Below are 20,100 nucleotides of genomic sequence, written 5' to 3' on the forward strand. Positions count from 1 at the left end.
TGTATACCACTGTGCCACCACCCCTGGTGGGTCTGTCCTGCTGGTGGGACAGGACATACCCAGGGATGGTGATGGAGGAGTTCAGGACATTGGCTGAAAGGTATGATTCTGTGAGTATGACTAAGTCAGGCTTTTGCTTGACTAGTCTATGGGACAGCTCTCCCAATTTTGGCACAAGTCCCCAAATGTTGGTGAGGAGGACTTTGCAAGGTTGACTGGGCTGGGTGTACCGTTGCCGTGTCCATAGCCAGTGCCGAGTGGTCTGGTTTCATTCTTATTATTTTGTTTTGTAGCGGTTAATTAAAATGGAGTGACTTGCTGGGCCATTTCAGCGGGCAGTTAAGAGTCAACCATATTGCTGTGGGTCTGGAATCACACATACGCCAGACCAGGTAAGGACAGCAGATTTCCATTCCTAAAGGACATTAGTGAACCAGATGGGTTTTTACGACAATCCGATAGTTTCATGGTTACCATTACTGATGCTAACTTTGTATTCCAAATTTATTTAATTAACTGAATTTAAATTCCCCAGCTGCCGTGGTGGGATTTGAACACGCGTCTCTCGATGATTAGTCCAGATCTCCGGATTACTAGCCCAGTGACATTACCACTATGCTACTGTTCCCATAATGGGGCAGAGGTTCCCTAAATTGGGTGTTCCAACTCCTGGAAGTGAAATGGGATCCTATGCAGTAATGGCAGCCAGTGTGTGTGTGTTTCTTCTTCTTACTGCAGAGTTGAATTGTTAGAGGTAAAGTTAGACGTGCCTTGCGGGTGAGTAAACTTGCAGTATACAAAAATAAGTATAATTGGAAACGGAAATATATTGAACAACCATTCCATTCAAACAGCTTGTGCTCTGCTTTTCCCTCATAGCCAGGCTTCTTTCCCCATGACGCTCCCGTTCAGTGTGTCGGTGAGCCCCCCTTTACCCCTACCCCCACCCAGTCTCAGGCCAATGAGAGGTGGAATAAATCTCCTGCTCTCTTTCCAGGAATGCTAGAATCCCACCAGCAGATAGTGGAGTGAGGGACATATGTGGTCTTTTCCTTTTTAATTTGATGCCTTTCAATCAGATGTATAATGGACAGTGGGGAGCCAAAGGGAAGAGTAACTGAGAATAGCATTGACTCGTGCTGAAATCAGTTTTCGCATGTCATCGGCCTATATTTAGGTCTTGTTTTGTGTTGTCAGCTCTTATAAACTATTGGTCAGCTTTTGCTCGTTTTTTTGAGGTTGCCATGTAGGACTCGGTGTATATAGAACAGAGAATGTGCTCCAAGCCTGTTAGTATGAGAAACTGAATAAAAATTGGTGGAAGTAATCCAAGCTAATGCTGCAAAAGTTATAACAATGATGCAATAAATGCAGAGGAAGTGAAGGATTGCAGCTACAGGCACCACAAAACAAAATTGTGTGTGTGTGCGTGCAGCAGTGATTCAGGGAATGTTGATTTTCACAAGATGAAGTAATGAGAATTTCACATACTTTTTAAGTTGCATGTTTTTTTTTTAACTTCATTCTATGGTTTAGCCTATAATGCAGGCTAATTTTGCCTGCAGAGGTGTGTTCATGCTAAATGCTGTGTTAGTTAGCAGAAGAGCACAGTTCACTGTGCCGAGAGAAATCTCTGGCAGTTAGACAAACAAATCCTATAAACATCGGAACATTCTTGTTTAAAAGTGTGAGGTTGGGGAAATAAATTATGTGTAATTTGCATTCGAAATGTTATCCAGCGCCCCCTGGCGGCTGAATGGAGAGCAGTCAAAATGTAACTGAATGTTCATTCTTTGTAAGGCACTGTTGCCAGGAAAAATTCTTCTTGTAGTCCCAAGAAACGGTGTAGAATTAAAGTTAGTAAATGTAAATTTAAAAAAAAAAAAAATCAGTTCTGGACTCTGTACAGAGTTCCTTCCAACCACAGAACAGAGAGATTAACTGTTCTATATGCCAAATGGGATCCTACTTAAAATGGTTTAAATATATTTCAACTAACAACCAAAATCACATGCTACACTTTCTGACTCTCTCTGAACAGCACCTTTAACGGTAAATAAAACTTGTCCTCATCAATTTTCAGGCACCAACTATTTTTTTCATAGCTATCCTAGGAATAATTCATACATCCCATTTGTATGTCCACTAAAGGCACTTTATTTGGGTATCCACAAACTGGAACGTTGGTTAAGAAAATATAGAAGGGTATCTGAACAGTATTTAAAAAATAAATACTTTCTGCTTTTTCAAGCACTCACTTTGACATTTGAAGAATAAATTTATATTTGGATAGACTATTAAAACTTCCAGTAAGGACTTGGACTACGTCACTGAAGGAGATTTAAATTTGAGAATGGTTAGACTCTAAACTATATGGCCTAAAAATGTGGTTGCTTTGCGCCTCCTATTAGCACTGTAAGAGGGTGCTAATGGGCGCAAAGCAACTAGCGCCCGGGCGCGGCGCTGCCAACGCCTCCCATGAAATTCAGCGGGAGGTTAGCAGTGGCGGTAACCGTTAGCACCGCTGCGCTGCAGCACATGGGGCGCTGCAAGTGAATATCGCGGCGCTAAGAGGGAAGCGGGACGCTTCCAGTAGCGCCCTGCCTCCCTCTTGGGGCACTACCAGTGAATTTCAGGGTAGTGCCCCGGCGAAGTTAGCGCCCCAAAGGGGGCGCGATCCAATTTTCCCCCCTATATTTATTACAAATGGTTTTCCTGTTTGTTGTTTTTGTTCTGCTGTGTTGAATTTTGGTTGTGTTTTTCATGAGGTCCAATATAAAATGTTTCTAAATAAACCACCTGATATACATCCAATTTCAAAAAAAAAATCATATTTGGAATTTTGTGTGTGTGAATATATGCAATTTAATTGTTTGGAAATGTTGTGATGAAGATCACTCCTTGAAGTGAAACAATGCCATCATTTTACATTGGCCCAGATTTTGCTCTCCACGGCGAAGGGTGTACAACTGCTCACGGACTTTCTGTGGGCTTATCAGCGGAGATTTTTACCAATCTGGTGTCTGTTTCAGTGCGGCGCCCTCTACAGGGGATCTGTGGCGTCTGTGAGCAGGGGAAGCACCAGCGAAGCTCTTCAATCAGATAGCCTTGCCGTTATTGTAACAAAATCCGGGCCAGTGCAATTGTCTATCAATACATTTGAATCAATCATATGAATATAAAACACATACAATAAGTGACATTTGAATTCTGTTCCTACATTGCAATGTTGTTGATTTCTATTGGTAACCGTGACCTTCAAAATAAATCCTAGTTAATACAGTATATGATTTATTTTTTGCTTAAGTACCCAGGGGTTCAGCAAGTGCGTGCTTGAGTAATCATTGAGGTATAATGGATTATATTCCAGTTGACACAAAATGCCCTTTAAAGTAACTTCTAGTTAGCATTGCAGTAGTTGTATGACTGGATACGGTCTGAAGTTGTTACATATTATTTATCCACCTGATGTTTAAGCTGTACATGTTATATACAAGTTTGACAATTAAGAAATGTAGGCAAACCCTGCTGCTTGCTTGCTTGAAACTGAACATAGTTGAAATTAACATTTCTGTAGTTATACACCACAATACAAAAAAGAAGTATTGCTGAAATGGGTTACTATACTTGCAGGTCTGTCTTTCCACTGCGACCCATTGACCGGCATCATGAAGGAAACTATACCAACTTTTTTTGTAAATATGGACTGGATATTGCATGTTCGTTTTAACCGAAGCCTTGATGATCCCACTAAAGGATACTTGCTTGGTAAGTTTTTACAGAATGTTTAAGTACATGCAAGGTGATGGAAATGTTTGTGTGTGCCATGCAAGATTTTACATAAGGCTACCAGTGGACACCCTAATGTGGTGAAATTAAATCCACCTCAATCTTTGCTAATATTAAAGTGATGCATTGCTGATTTTTTTAAATTAAAATCATCTGTTGCTGAATATTTTCATTCTAACATGCAAATTCTCTAACACTTGATTTTCACTAATACTCCATGATCTGACTTGAATTGTTTTATTGTATGTTTTATATAAGCTGCAAGATAATTACCTGTTATTACATTATTGGGTATACTGGCTTGGTAAAATGGCAATGCTATGATTGCAGCATAGGGTCCCATTTTAGCCTTACTAGAGGATTTCTATGATGTTTTAAATGTAAACCAAATACAGTGCTTCATATGTGGATTTAAAATGCTATATTATGTGGTGTATAATGAGCCTCATTTCATTACTTTGTTGCCTGAAAAATTGTACTATCTCACATTGATGTGTGAGTGTTCTGTCCCTAAATGGGATTAGAACATTAAACCCAGATCATCAAACCCTAATCCAAACATCAGCATTGCTTATCAGTGGAGCACACGGTAGAATATGATCTGAAATAGCAAACCTAAAAAATGTACTATGCAGGAGATGTAGTGTACAGCTATGACTGGTGTACTGTGAAAGTACAGACAAGGTACAGGAAACTTTTTTTTATCTGGCACCGACGGGACTGATGTGGTGCCGGTTCATCAAAAATTCCGGATAACCGAAAGCTATAGTAAAAGATAGGAGCTGAGAGCTCCGTATAAAGCAACAAACCCTGTTGCTTAGCAACAGGTTCAGAGCAATGGCCACAAGTTCCAAGCGTCTCTGTAGCTTAGCAACAGCTGCAGCCACACCCTTGCATAGCAACAGATCGAGGAAGGCAAGTAATAAAACTTACCTGAACCTACTCCTGAATTTTGCCGGTTAACCGAGATTTCCGGTTATTTAGTTGCCGGTAAATCGAAAGTTTCCTGTACATCACATTTCTTACAGGTACGTTATCATATTTGTGTAGACAAAGTGGGCAGTTTAGCCAATATCATAAATGGCAGAATTATGAAACGTGAGCATTTTAAAAAAGGTTCAGTGAAGCTTTTTTAAAAATAAAAAAAAAATGAGGATTGCAGATTTTAGGGAGGGGGGTGGGGGGGCGGGGAAAGAGACCTTAACACATTATGCTTTTACTTTAAGCCAAGCCCTGACCTAATGCCACCTGGGTATGTCTCCACAATTGCTGTCAGAATTACATAAATGTACAGAAACAGGCCATTCAGCCCAACTGGTCCATGCCGGTGTTTATGCTCCACACGAGCCTCCTCCCACCCCTCTATCTAACCCTATCAGCATAACCTCCTATTCCTTTCTCCCTCATGTGTTTACCTAGCTTCCCCTTAAATGCATCTATGCTATTTGCCTCAACTACTCCTTGTGGTAGCACGTTCCACATTCTAACCACTCTGGGTAAAGAAGTTGCTCCTGAATTACCTATTGGATTTATTACTATCTTGTATTTATGCCCACTAGTTTAATTTTGCAGTCATTCCTTTTTTTAAACATTTTTTCCCCTCCAATTGCACTGCACTATAATTTCACGATTATATAAGCTATACGGACAGCAGATATGAATCTCTATCATTGAGAATCACATCTCCCTTGAGATCTCAAATAAAATCACTTTGGTTCTCGAGGACCAATATCCTAAAAGGTTTTCCTGACCAGGCAGTCCTGAGATATAGGAGAATGTGATTGACATCTTTTACATTCATCCTTTCCTCCTTATCATAAAATCGTACAGCACAGAAGGAGGCCATTTGGTCCATCGCGCCTGTGCAGGTTTTTTGAGTCCCAATTCCCTGTTCTTTCCCCATAGCCCTGTATTTTTTCCCTTCAAATATTTATCCAATTCCCTTTTGCAAGTTACTGTTGAATCTGCTTCCGCCACCCGTTGCTGTACGGCAGTGTACATCTGTGGATTAGACTGATGTTGAAGCTACTTAAAGTTGTTTGGCATTTGCTCCTGGTAACAATGAGAGTAATTGACTGACTATAATTGTGAATAATTAGAATACTTGTGAATAATTAGAATACTAACAATACAAGCTCCATTTTGAATAAATGGTCTTGCTTTAAAATAAAATGTATTTAATATATTGTACATTACACAGATTTGGCCTTTTAGCAGAGTTGAGATAAACGTGCCATGCAAAGCTGAAAAATGATCACAATCGTAAACTTTTGAAAATAAAAATGCTTCTCCTCCCAAGAGAATCCCAGTAGATTTTGGACATTTACAAACAACCTAGACATTTCAGTGGCTTTATGCATGGAACAGTCCAAAATTTACCCTTGTATATAAAAAAACCTTTTCCAGCTCCGTTCATTTATATGTGAATAACTACAATTCACCTTCTGGAATTGAATAGATCATCTTTCCTCATCCCCCAACATGCTCCTAAATTTAAAATATTTATACAGTAAATATACAAGCTGGTTTGTGATGTCCATCTATTCGAACTCTACTTTTAATATCTATGAATAATCCTTAACCGTGAATGTGAAACTGTGAACTCAGTCGTTTATTCATGGGCTTCCCCAGTGCTTTGTATAGTGTAGCTAGGAATGCATGTTCAATAGGATTTCATGGGGTACCTTCTTTGGGATTGGGCCTCAGTGTGGTCGGGGGGGAAATTGTTAACCTAACTAATTTCTGAATAAAATATGCCTTTGAGGTGACGCTGTAGATGAGCTGAGAAGTTTGTATTTATTGTTAATCGATTTGATCATCCAGAGGTGAGATAAAATGGCATAATATATAGATCATATTTAAATATCAATTGTTGTCACACAGTATGGTGTCTAAACCACATCTACAGGAAACTTTCTGGTATCCGGCACGGATGGGACTGAGCTGGTGCCGGTCTATCAACATTGCCGGAGAATCGAGTGCTATAGTTAAAACATACGGAGCTTCTGAGCTCCGTATCTAGCAACAAACCCTGTTGCTTAGCAACAGCTTCAAAAGAATCAGCACAGCTTGCAAGCGTCTCTGTAGCTTAGCAACAGCTTCAGTTAGACGCTTGCACAGCCAGAAATGAGTTAAAAAAAAAAGTAACTAGAAGTAAAAAAAAAGTTATCTGAACCGACTCCTGAATTTTGCCGGTTAACCGACATTTCTGGTTATTTAGTGGCCGGTTAATCGAAAGTTTCCTGTACATTATTGATGAATCAGCAAATCCAGGGTCGTGAGAGATCTTTATTGGTGCATTCTGATTAATATTCCACTGTGGCGTTTCTCTAATAGACTGGTTCATTGTGCGGCAGGAAGTCATTTTCTATTTTTAAATAGAAACCGTATTGGTGAGATTAGCCAAATTACTTGTTTAGCTGTTGTACGCAACTTTTAGAGTTAGTACTAAGTGCTTGGCTCAAGTGGAATCTTTATTGATGCAGAGGCCAGGGTTCTGTTACACGTACTACATAAAATTGCTGTATTATTTCTGCACAAGATACCATAATTTCTCCCTCCTCCCTCCCCCCCCCCCCCCCACACCCACAGAAAAATCAAATGTCTACATTGCTGCACGCTGACTGTGCCATTGACAACATGTCATTAATGTATTTCTTTACAAAGTGAACTAGAGACCTCTACATGTACTGAAAGTGTACTGCATCCTCAGTCATACAAGACATTTATAACCCAGTAGTTCTTTTATTAAGTTTGCTATTTCATTGAAAGTGTGTAATATGCATTTAAAAATAAATATTGGCAATTCCTCATCCTTATGAATAATTATATTTAATGAACAGGGCCAGTTCAGTTTATTTTAATGGCTGCTGAAATGTCCCCATCAAAAAAGAATCATTTTTGTAACAGCACAACTGGTTATGATTAGTAGAATTGTATATGGGTTTATATCTTAAGATCTGCGGAAACCATGCATAAAATAGGGCCAACTGGGTATTGAAATCACATTTCAAATTAACCTATTGTGGTTTGGGTATTGAAGCCTCTTGATTCCAGAACTTTCAAGTAATTTGATTAATTTATATAGCTGTTACGATTAATTATTTACTTAAGACTATTTATGACCAAAATTCCACATTTTAAGCAATTAATTATATTTATAATCAAATTATTTTTGTTTTGGGCAGTATCCTCTTCAAGCGTGGTCTGAAATATCTTGGCCCAGATGCAAAGAAAAGTTCTTTCTGTTCTGTCTCCACAATGAGGATATTTCTCCCATTTACTAATGTTAGCAAAATAAAGTTGACATGAATGCAAAGCATGTTTCCCCAAAGATTGACACTGGCACAAGCAGACTGAAGTTTCAGTTGCAGAGCTACAAAGTTACAAAACTTGGAATTCCAGTCAGCCATATAGATCTCGCAGGAACAAAATGATAACCCACAGACAGCACAGCTACCAGGACTTGCACCTAACCAGAACAAAGAAAAGTATCAGTCGTAATCCACATGTCAGCAATAAGGAGGCAGGCAGAGGGGGCAGAAGCCAGTCAGACACTAGTGGAGTTAAGTTACTTGAAACATTCTATGCATTTGTGCAATTCAACTTGCCTGATCCAATGACATGGAAATATTCTTTACAGTAACTTACCTCCATCATAATTCAATTTTGGAAAATAAATCTCCTATCCCTGGCTGCCTCTTGCATCCTCAAAAATGGATGCCCTTTTTTACTTTTGGGTTCTTGTGATTATTCACCTGCTCGTATCAATCATCAGATATGTGCTACTTACTGTAACTCCGCTTGTGTCTGCTCTACAACTTAAAGAAAATTATTGCCATTTTGGGGCATAAATGGGATACTTCAGTTGGCCTCAGAAGTCCCGGTACTTTGTAAGGAGAAAAACAGCAAGCTTTCCAATCCTTTATTGCTATTTAGTAATTGTGCTGGAAGTGCAAGTATTTGGACATGAACAAGTTCAGGCTTGTCTGTGATACACTCAAGTTGAATAACCTGTTAATACTTGCTGTATAGGCTCGCATGTGAAGAATGACGTAATTTTACTTTGAATTTGTAGTTTGTTTTCAGATAATTAGAAATTATGGCTGTTTAAAAAGCTGCAATCACATATTTATTATGTCATGCACATTGGACCTGATTTTTCTTTCCCTTTGACAATCTACTGAAAAACTACTAATAAAATTTAAATATCATATATTGCCTGTATAATGAGTACTGAAAAAGAATAGTTAGAGGGGTTGTGTTTTGATAACATTGCACACAGTGATTTCATTGAGCACAATCTAAATTAAGCTTGTTTTATCTGAATTAAGAATGAACAAACTCTTTGTACAATTTAAATAGAAGGAAATATACTTTGCTACCGGTGATAAAGAACAAAGTATGTGACTAGAAAACCACATTTGGGTTTCCTGTTCCATCTACAAACCACGTACCTCTTGTGGGCTCTCTGCAACTCACTGCATCTCCTGATCAAAAAGAAAGACTTGCATTTATATAGCGCCTTTCACGACCACCGGACGTCCCAAAGCGCTTTACAGCCAATGAAGTACTTTTTGAAGTGTAGTCACTGTTGTAATGTAGGAAACACAGCAGCCAATTTGCGCACCGTAAACTCCCACATACAGCAATGTGATAATGGCCAGATAATCTGTTTTTAGTGATGTTGATTGAGGGATAAATATTGGCCAGGACACCAGGGATAACTCCCCTGCTCCTCTTTGAAATAATGCCATGGGATCTTTTACGTCCACCTGAGAGAGTAGACGGGGGGCTCAGTTTAACGTCTCACCCGAAAGACGGTGCCTACGACAGTGCAGCACTCCCTCAGCCTAGATTTTTGTGCTCAAGTCTCGAGTGGGACGTGAACCCATAACCTTCTGACTCCGAGGCGAGGGTGCTACCAACTGAGCCACTGGCTGACACACAACAACTTGTATTTACATGGGACATTTTACTACGTTAAAGGCACTAAGGCGCTTCACAGGAAGATTATAGAACAAAATTTGACACCAAGCCATATAAGGAGATATTGGGGCAGATGACCACAAACTTGGTCAAAGAAGTAGGTTTTGAGAAGCAACTTAAAGGAGGAAAGAGAGGTGGAGAGGTTTAGGGAGGTAATTCCAAAGCTTGGGACCTTGGCAGCTAAAGGCATGGCCAATGGTGGAGCAATTGCAATCAAGGATGCTCAAGAGCCTAGAATTAGAGGAGCACAGATATCTTGGAGGGTTGTGGGGCTGGAGATTACAGAGGTAGGGAGGGGTGGAAACATCCAAAAAGATAAATCTCTGAAATGTCTCCTGATCACCAAAAGAGATCAACAAAAACTCCACTTTATAATCCACATGTAAAATTCTGATCAGTTGTATTCTACAGTTAACTTCATGATCCTGTGATGCTGAGAATCAACATGTTGCACAGGATATTTTATCATCTCTGTCTATCTTTAAATCTGTTCTTAACGGCTATTAATCCAGATGATTTTAAATTCCTGAGATGCCACTGATGAGTTCCCATTTTAGTGTGCTTCCTTCTCTTGGCCACCAGTGAGCTATCTATCTAACTGTTTTGCACATCCAAATCTTGGCCTGAAAAATAAATCAATGTTTTCCCTGGTTGCTCCAATGATTCGACCAGATAAAATATAATTTTCAGTCTCCTGATCATTATCTGGAACACCGGGCCTGGGAACGAAGTTTCAGTCAATTGGACAGTGAAATTTACTAATGTTGGTCCCAGCTGCAGATTGAATGAAAGCACTGTGTAGGTACAGTAAAATATGTATTATTTGTCTTAAAAATGATAGGTTATTATATGAAATAATCACTTTTAGCTAGCTGGTTGGTTGGCTGAGAGTGTTGCTTTTTTACAAGCTCATTGGTCCCCATTAGAAGTCACTTTCCAACCAGCTCATTTGTTATCACTTTCAGCCAACAATTGACATTAACAATCCATTATACATAAAAGAACATCTTAAAAAGAGATTAGCTAAGTAAGTGGGGCAAGATAATGGGGGAATTTCAGATGAGTGCATGCAGGAAACAGAATTTTTAACAAAAATTCTGTCTTTGGTTCAGATCATAGCCCTACAAATATCCAAGTGGAAAGGACTTGAATGTGAATTTTACTGGAGAAAATCAATTTCTCCCTTAAAACATAAAAAATAATGCTTGCATCACACTACTGTTTGAGGAAGGATGGGAGGAAGCTCAAGTGGAGCATAAATGCTGGCATGGACTGGTTGGGCCAAACGGCCTGTTTCTGTGCCGTATATTCTGTGTAACGTGCACTGGAGGAAAAAAAACAGAAATCTGACATTGCAACCTCAATGTCCTATTTGACCTGGAGCTGAGCTTCCAATCCCATATCCTCCCTATCACAAATACTGTTTTTACCTCTGTTACATTGCTTGTCTCCAGTCCTGCTTCAGTTTATTTACTTCTGAAGCCCTCATCTATCCTTTTTATTACCTCCCCGACTAAACCATTCCAAAATAACAACAGAAAATGCTGGAAAAACTCAGCAGGCTAGGCAACATCCGTGGAGAGAAATTAAGAGTCGACGTTTCGGGTGAACCCTTTTTCAAAACTGGAAAGGAAATAAAATAGATCGAAGGCAGGGCTGCGATAGAACAAAAGAGAAGTGAAGAGACATTAAGAGGTATTCAAAACCAGACGAGATGGTAATAGGACAGTGGAGACAAAAGACGGCTCCGATTAGGTGTGAAGTGTACTGGCAGGATGAGTGACAGCTGCCATGTGGGAGAGAGGGAAAAAAAAGGAGGGGGGGGGGGAAGGGAAGACCCAAAACAAAGGGGTGGAAAAATAAATATAAGTAAAAATGTAATAGGGGCCGAGGTTATGATCTGAAATTGTTGAACTCGATATTGAGTCCGGAAGGCTGTAAAGTGCCTAATCGGAAGATGAGGTGCTGTTCCTCGAGTTTACGTTGAGCTTCCGTGGAACAATGCAAGAGGCCAAGGACGGTGAGGTCCGAGTGGGAATGGAGCGGTGAGTTAAAATGACAGGCGACCGGAAGCTGGGGTCACCCTTACGGACTGAACGAAGGTGTTCCGCAAAACGGTCACCCAATCTGCGTTTGGTCTCCCCAATGTAGAGGGGACCACATCGTGAGCAGCGAATACAGTATACTAGATTGCAAGAAGTACAAGTAAATCGCTGTTTCACCTGGAAGGGGTGTTTGGGGCCCTGGACAGTGGGAAGGGGGGGGGGGAGGTATAGGGGCAGGTGTTACATCTCCTGCGCTTGCACGGGAAGGTGCCAGGCGAAGGGGAAGGGCTGTTGGGGGTGATAGAGGAGTGGACTAGGATGTATCGGAGGGAGCGGTCCCTACGGAATGCTGTCATGGCCAGCCTCCTATCTACATTTCACAAACTTGAGCTCCTCCAAAGCTCTGCTGTCTGTATTCTAACCTGCACCAAGTCCCACTCACCCATTGCCCCTTTGCTTGCTCACCTACATTGGCTCCTGGTCCACCAACACCTCCGTTTTAAAATTCTGTTCAAATTCCTCCATGGCTTTGTCCATCCCTATCTCTATAACTTCAATCCTCCAAGAACTCTGTGTTCCTCCAACTCTGGACTATTGTGCATCCCTTCCACCCCCTGTGCCCCACTATTCACAGCCATGCCGTCCTCCTCTAGACCTTGAGCTCGAATAAATTTCCTTACATAATTACTATTAAGCCTTGGCACCAATGCATAGAAAGGGTGTAGACAGCAACTAAGAATTACTGGAGTTGGATGACCATGCTGTGAAGAATTATTCTTGTAAAACAAAAATAGAGCACACGAACTGCAGTTTTTTTTAAGTAATGGAAAGGGAGCAGCCAGTGTGTAGAAGGGTCAAACCTGAAACGTCAACTCAAATTTCTCTCCACGGATGTTGCCTGACCTGAGTTTTTCCAGCATTTTCTGTTGTTATTAGCCAGTGTGTAAGCTAGTTTTAAAATATTTGAATTAATGACAAAATATGTAATCATTTGAAAATTTCAATCAAAATTAGAAATTCAACTTCTCAATTATAGGATGGTAAACGCTTGAATATGCTTTCACCTATTAGTTAAAGACTGTTCAATCTTTCAAAATGAAACATTACTGGATGTAGCAAGGTGATTGTTGCTGATGGTTTTGAGTGATGAGGTCTTGGATAATGTATGGAGGCCATTCTTGGCATCCAGATATATAAAATGACAGAATCTGCTTGCTGGCCATTTGGTAATTTTCTCATTTTAAGCTTTGTGTTCTTAGTGCTAGTAAAACATGCCATCAATAGTTGACTCAATACTGTAAAATACAGCGATATGGTGATCTAATTTTATCCAGGACTTTAGCAGACACTTCAGAGAGAGTACTGCATTGTTGTAGGTGCCTTCTTTCAGATAAGATATTAAACTGATTTATATCCACTTGAATAAGTAGATGTCTAAGATCCCATGGAACTATTCAAAGTAGAGCAGGGGAATTTCTCTCCTGGCCAACATTTCTCCTTCAATCAACAGCACCAACAATGGATTAACTGGCTCTTAATCTCATTTGCTGTTTGTGGTACCTTGCTGTGTGCAAATTGGCTGCTGTGTCTGCACTTAAAAAGGTAGTTAATTGGTTGTGAAATACACTGGGATGTCCTGAGGACCAAATGCAGCTCTTTATAAGTGCAAGTTCTTTCTTATATATTAATGTTTTGCAGCAATTATACTATTTGTTTGAGAAAATCAATTACTGTAAATGGATAGGTTTATAGTACGATAGCAAAATACTGCGGATGCTGGAAATCCGAAATAACAACAGAAAACGCTGGAAAAACTCAGCAGGCCAGGCAGCATCCGTGGAGAGAGAAATAGAGTTAACGTTTTAGGTCGAAACGTTAACTCTGTTTCTCTCTCCACGGATGTTGCCTGGCCTGCTGAGTTTTTCCAGCATTTTCTGTTGTTATTTAGGTTTATAGTACATCTGTCATCCGTCATAGAACATTGTCTGCAGAGTAGTGAAGGATCTAGTTATTTAGAAATATTGATTGCATTAGATAGATCATTTGGCTCTAATAATAGCATTCACATTACCATTACATTTAATGTACATTGAGTCGATCCCAAAATATTGTAGTGATGGTAAAAAGTGTTTTAGTAAGATTTACAAATAAGATTAAAAAAATCATAAATGCTGGAATAATTAAAATAGAATTTCTAGCTTCTGTTTTAAAATGTAGTGTGCTGTAGAAAAAACAAGATGGTGTAAATTCAAAGTCATGATTGCAAAACTTTTTGTATGAGATTGTGTCTTAATCAAAGCTAAAATATTTCACAAAGAAAGCCTTGGATCTATTTCACTCCCCTCTCCTATCTTTTACAACTTGTGTGTTCTGAATACTGACCATGTGTATTTTACAAGTAGAGGATATTGATGTGTTTTTGTGCCTTTAGTTTGGCTGTTTTTGGTTTCATTAGTGAAATTAACAAATTAAGTTTTTATAACACCATAGTTCAAAGCACACCTGAATACCCAATCTACAATTGGTCAATATATTATTAGGATATTATAATTTGCCTCATTTTAAAACGGCAAATCAGAATTCAGATGTAAAATTCGACTACAATAATAGAATTAATTGTAAACTATGAATCACTTGGGGTATTACAACCAATGAAATGCGAAAACCTGCTGTTTTCTATGTTTATATACTGAGGACAGTGGCATTGTAAACTCATTGTTAAAAATAGCTTTAAACTATTTACTTACCTTTAAATGCAAACTATTGTGGAATAGCTATTGGATAACAAACACTGCTGTATAAGATTAGCTTGTATATGAAACATTGGAACAAATGGAAAATAAATATTCAGTGTACTTCTTGTGTATCAACCTAGCCTGATCATGTCTTCCCGATGTTCATTATTACTCAATTCCACAACAGACTTTTCCATTTTTGATAGATATCTACTTTACATCTAACATGAAAGATCAGAACACAAGTAATCTAGGTATAAAAACATAGAAGATAGGAGCAGGAGTAGGCCATTCAGCCCCTCGAGCCTGCTCCGCCATTTAATGAGATCATGGCTGATCATCCAAATTCAGTACCCGGTCCCTGCTTTCTCCCCATACCCCTTGATCCCTTTAGCCTCAAGAAATATATCCAACTCCTTCTTGAATATATTTAATGTATTGGCCTCAACTGCCTTCTGTGGTAGAGAATTCCACAGGTTCACCACTCTCTCTGGGTGAAGAAATTCACAGAATCACAGAATCACAACAGTGCAGATAGAGGCCATTTCGGCCCATCGAGCCTGCACCGACACATATCCCACCCGATCCCCATAACCCCTACACCAACACATATCCCACCCTATCCCTGTAACCCCACGTATTTAATCCCCCTAACACTAAGGGTCAATTTATCATAGCCAATCAACCTAACCCGCACATCTTTGGACTGTGGGAGGAAACCGGAGCACCCGGAGAAAACCCACGCAAACACGGGGAGAATGTGCAAACTCCACACAGACAGTCGCCCGAGGCCGGATTCGAACCCGGGTCTCTGGCGCTGTGAGGCAACAGTGCTAACCACTATGCCTCCTCATTTCTGTCCTAAATGGCCTACCCCTTATCCTTAGACTGTGACCCCTGGTTCTGGACTCCCCGACCATCGGGAATATCCTGCATCTAGTCTGTCCAGTCCTGTCAGAATTTTATAAGTTTCAATGAGATCCCCCCTCATTCTTCTAAACTCCAGCGAGTACAAGCCCAATCTACCCAATCTCTCCTCATACGTCATTCCTGCTATCCCAGGTATCAGCCAGGTGAATCTTCGCTGAACTCCTTCCATGGCAAGAACATCCTTCCTCAGATAAGGTAACCAAAACTGCACACAATACTCAAGATGTGGTCTCACCAAGGCCCTGTACAACTGCAGCAAGACATCCTTGTTCCTGTACTCAAACCCTTGCTACGCAGGCCAACATACCACTTGCCTTCTTAACCGCATGTGGTATGAAGCACAATATAGAGGATGCAGTAGTGTGTGGTATATAGAACTGACAAACTTGGTTTGAATAGCATTTGTTATTTTTCACCAGCAATTCATTACTATTGGCGAGGCTATTGATAAGCCATTATTATCGATATTTTAAAAATCTATTAGTGTTGTACCAAAATGTAAATAGTACCCCAAATTCTGTACTCCACAATAATATGACAGAAGTTACTGTTTGCGATTGGTTTGTTGTTCTTAGTAGGTGCAGTGGTCCATACCATATCTGCTGTGGAATCATAAACAATTACAGTAAATTATTGACTGGGTAGCATTTTTTGTTTTATTTAAACCCATCGGCCTGGAATTTGCAGTGGGTAATGACTGCGAACTGTCAGCGTTCGCCATCATTACCCCTCTGAAGCTGACTAACTTCAGGATTTAGCACATGTGCATCTAAAGGTGGAAATCCTGAAGTTGCGGTCAGTCATTCACTGCTCCAACACAGGCTGCACTGCACTGCACTATGGATCCCCAATCAGTAGAACTGATAAACTTGAGCTTTTTCATGTTAAATACCCCATTAAATGTTGAGCCCAGTTGGAATAGATGCAACTGGGGTTTTAACAGCGTATTGACTGTTAAACAACTGTTCTGGCCCTGAGAAACTAATTTTTATATTTGTGGAGTGTCAAATTTCTCCATTATGATTTTAAAAAGTTTTAATCTAGTAATTTTTTTAAAGTTCATTCATGATATTTCAACTTCTACCTTAACTCCAAGTGCATTTCACTCAACATTTTTTTAAAAATGGCAGATAATCGGTGCTTTTCATTTCTTGGTTTGTTGTCTGTGAAAATTCTCACAATGTGATTGGCTGTCTGGACAGCTTTGATGTCATGTCTGCATCGCGCTAGGAAATTGACAGTGCTACAATCAATTACACTTCGAGAAACCCAAGTTTTCGCCTCGGAGATCAAGATCTCTGGGTAGCTTTCTTGAGGTCAGCGGCCATCGTTGTTGCATCGCCATTGACTGGAAATTACGGGCCATCAATTTGTAAAATATTGCATACTGTAACAAATGGTTATTATCGGTAGTGGAACATAATTGTCTAAGTTCCTTAATTTATTTCAGTAAGCTGGGGCAACGACATTGCAAAATAACAATGTACATCATTAATGTTGGTAGTGAATTTCTATTTAAAATATAAATTGAGTATCAATTTAGTGCATAAATGTAGTGTCAGGTCTTCGTTTTATGATTGGTTCTGAGATAAATTCAGACCTTGCCTTGAGTAACTAAATGTGTACTTGTTAATAAACACCTTGGCAGATTTTCCTTGTACATCTTTTTGATTCAGCAGTAGTCTTACAAAATCACTCGTTCTCAGCAGTTCAAAGAACAAGCCTTGCAGGAAGCTTTGCAATTGTTTACTCCAAGTTGCGCAATACCGGTGACATATTACAACCTGCCCATTGAGTTTTAAACTGTACTTATTATTGTACAAGACATGTGACACTTCCCTCTTCCCCCTCCTCCTCCCTTTCCCAACAGGCCATAATAAAAAAAAACAAGCAGTTGCATTTGAGTGTTGTAGAGGGCGCCGTTTCCAACAGCTTCTGGGAAAGTTGCTGTGGCTGAGGGTATCCATGTTGTGGCGCAGTTGAATTAGGAAGCGAAGAGAAACGAAAGGGAAGGGGGGGGGGGAGACTAGTCAACTGAAAATAACACCCGAGTCTGCATGTTGAAGGAATAAGAGACCTGGGGAGGCGACAGGAATTTAAAAAAAAAATAAAAACACGAGGGGTGAAGGTGCTGGTGGGAAACACTTTGGAAAGAGCGAGATAACAGTTGGGCAGAATACGTTATGTGTGGGTGGGTGAGCGAGCGCGGTTTGTTGTTGCCGCGGCAAGGCTGTTGATGGGGGGCGGTGGAACAAGAAGTGGCCGCGTTTAGTTGTGTAGGAGAGAGCGGAGGACACGACAGAGCGGAGGAAAGCCACCGACTCGACACCGCGGCTCGGCTCGCCTCGCCGACTGAGCGAGCGAAGTGAGTGGCTGGGTGCGCGCGCAGCGCAGCGGGGCCGAGCCTCCTCCCGGCTCGTGTGCATTGTGGGATGGCTGGACTTTAATGACCGCCATGTTGGCCATGGCGTATTGAAGCCGACAAAAGGAACCCAAACGGACCGGGGCGAAAAAACCGCCTTTCTTCCGCTTCCAACCCCGCTTTCTCTTCACGGAATGGAACTAGGATCTCCAGTCTCTCATCCATGATAGGTTCCGGGCGGCTCCGTGTAGGTTTTACCGGCTGTAGGCGTCAACATTTCATCAGCTACTAAGGAGGAAAAAAAAAGCGCATTATATATATTTATATATTTCCTTACAACCTCTCTTTCCCCCCCTCCCTTTCCCTCCTCCCCAACACCCCTCCTCCCGCGGTGGTGTTTGGGTTTGTAATCTGCCGCGAACACGCACACACAAACCGAGGGAGAGCGAGAATAATGAGCAAACTGTCGTTTCGGGCACGGGCGCTCGATGCATCGAAACCTCTGCCCGTGTATCGGTGTGAGGACCTGCCGGATCTGCACGAATATGCCTCTATTAACCGAGCGGTGCCGCAGATGCCCACCGGGATGGAGAAGGAGGAGGAATCGGTAGGTACACGGGGCGGATTGTCGTGTTGTATGTCTTTTTTTAATTTTTCGTGTGTGTGTGTGCTGCTTGCGGCGGGGTGGTGTGTGCGCAGGTTTGCGCGGCCGCCATTACACGGCTCTCGCTCGCTTCCTCCCAAACATGGGGCCGGGCCGCGGAAACGCAGACGGGGCCCCGGAACCACCCACACTTCATCCCTCCACTCACTACATCGACGTTGGATGGCCCGGCGTCCGCTTTACATTCAGGCTTTGGTGGCGGTGAAGATCTTTTTTAATATTAATCCCCCCCCCCCCAAAAAAGGGAACATTGTGTGTGTGTGTGTGTGTTTTATTTTTTTCACCCCCTTGGAGTACAAAAGGTCACGTGACGGCTTCGAGGCAGCCATTTTGTTGTGTTTCTCTCTCCCTGGGTTGGGCCCGAGCACAGTAGCAGCAGCAGCCGCCTCTAGCAGCGGGGTGGCGCTAGAGAGCGCCCACACTGGGGAAAGGGGGCTGCGGCTGAGGAGAGTCGCTGAACAACATGCAGTGTTTGTTGTGTGCAGCTCGTCACTCAGTCCAGTTTTTTTAGTGTGTGGATTTTTTTTTGCTCTTTTTAGATTAGCACACAATATATATTGGCACACGTTGTGAGTGCTTTTGCAAGCGGTGCAACACAGCATTTGACTGAAAGTAGACGAGTGTGGCAGAATTGTTGTTTTTAATCTCAACACGTGCGCCAGTTATGACAACTTTCATGGCTTGCTGTGCAGTCTCGTGTATAGTATAGGCCCGCAGGGAGACTGTTACACTTTTGCATTTGCAAACTGGTAGTTAAATATATGCCGAAACCATTGTTTGTCGTTACATTAATTCAGTTGTTTTTCTTGTCTGTTTACATCTGTCATACGGGCCTTGAATTAAAGGTTATGAATGACAAGTTTTTGCATGACATTAATTTTTTTTCAAAAGGTACTATGAAGTGTCATTTGTTACAATTCTGGAGATTGAATTTCTACTGTCTTGGTATGTCTGGACTATCTCATATACAATGAACAATAAGATTAAACTACTCTCCCAATAGTTGCAGAGGTGAAGCTGTCTAGGTGCAAAATCGAGTTCTACAGTTTGTAACCAAGATCTAAAAGTTGTGGTTTAGATTTTTCAGAATACTGAAGCTGTTTGACATTGTTAGCGAAAAGTGCAAAACTATAATCTGCACTGTTTTACTTGTTATAACATGAATATGCAATGCAAGGAGGTACTATTAAAGTCTAAAATATAAAGTTGCTGGAACTTGGGCATAATGCATGAATCATATTTAATAGAGGAGCAATGTGCCCTCTTAATCACTGTGTTGTCATCTTTCTGTATTTAGCATTTTGATAGGACAAATCAGCCATAACCATATGTACTTGCATGAATTTCTTGATCTATCATCCCAGATTACTCCCACCATTGTGTAGCTCAAAATATTCTCAACATATGACTTAAGTTTGGAAAAAACAAAATTGGAGTGTTCAAATGGACCTAATATAAAAATTTCACTAACTCAATGAGGTAAAACACTATTCTAAAATGTAGTTTGAATATAATGTGTTGGATGTGCATCACTCTTTAAAAATATGGGTTATTTGTTAAAAACATAGGAATCAATGCACAAAGGGA

General features: G+C 40.7%; 1 protein-coding gene across 3 annotated transcripts in view; it reads left to right on the forward strand.

Moving 5' to 3' along the window:
* LOC147117052 (enhancer of polycomb homolog 1-like) overlaps positions 1–20,100 on the forward strand; it is a 245,519-nt gene that overhangs the window by 72,969 nt on the left and 152,450 nt on the right. Inside the window, exon 2 of one of the 3 annotated variants that reach the window (XM_085987654.1) lies at positions 3,634–3,768. In XM_085987654.1, coding sequence (XP_085843780.1) covers positions 3,718–3,768 — 51 coding nt within the window. In that variant the 5' untranslated portion in view covers positions 3,634–3,717. Of the gene's footprint in view, positions 1–3,633; positions 3,769–17,247; positions 18,457–20,100 lie in introns of those variants that run through there. The other 2 variants (XM_085987652.1, XM_085987651.1) reach the window with 2 other exon arrangements.

This window comes from Somniosus microcephalus, chromosome 5 (genome assembly GCF_052327205.1).
Source record: "Somniosus microcephalus isolate GS21.2 chromosome 5, FLI_Smic_1.0, whole genome shotgun sequence".
Taxonomy (NCBI): domain Eukaryota; kingdom Metazoa; phylum Chordata; class Chondrichthyes; order Squaliformes; family Somniosidae; genus Somniosus; species Somniosus microcephalus.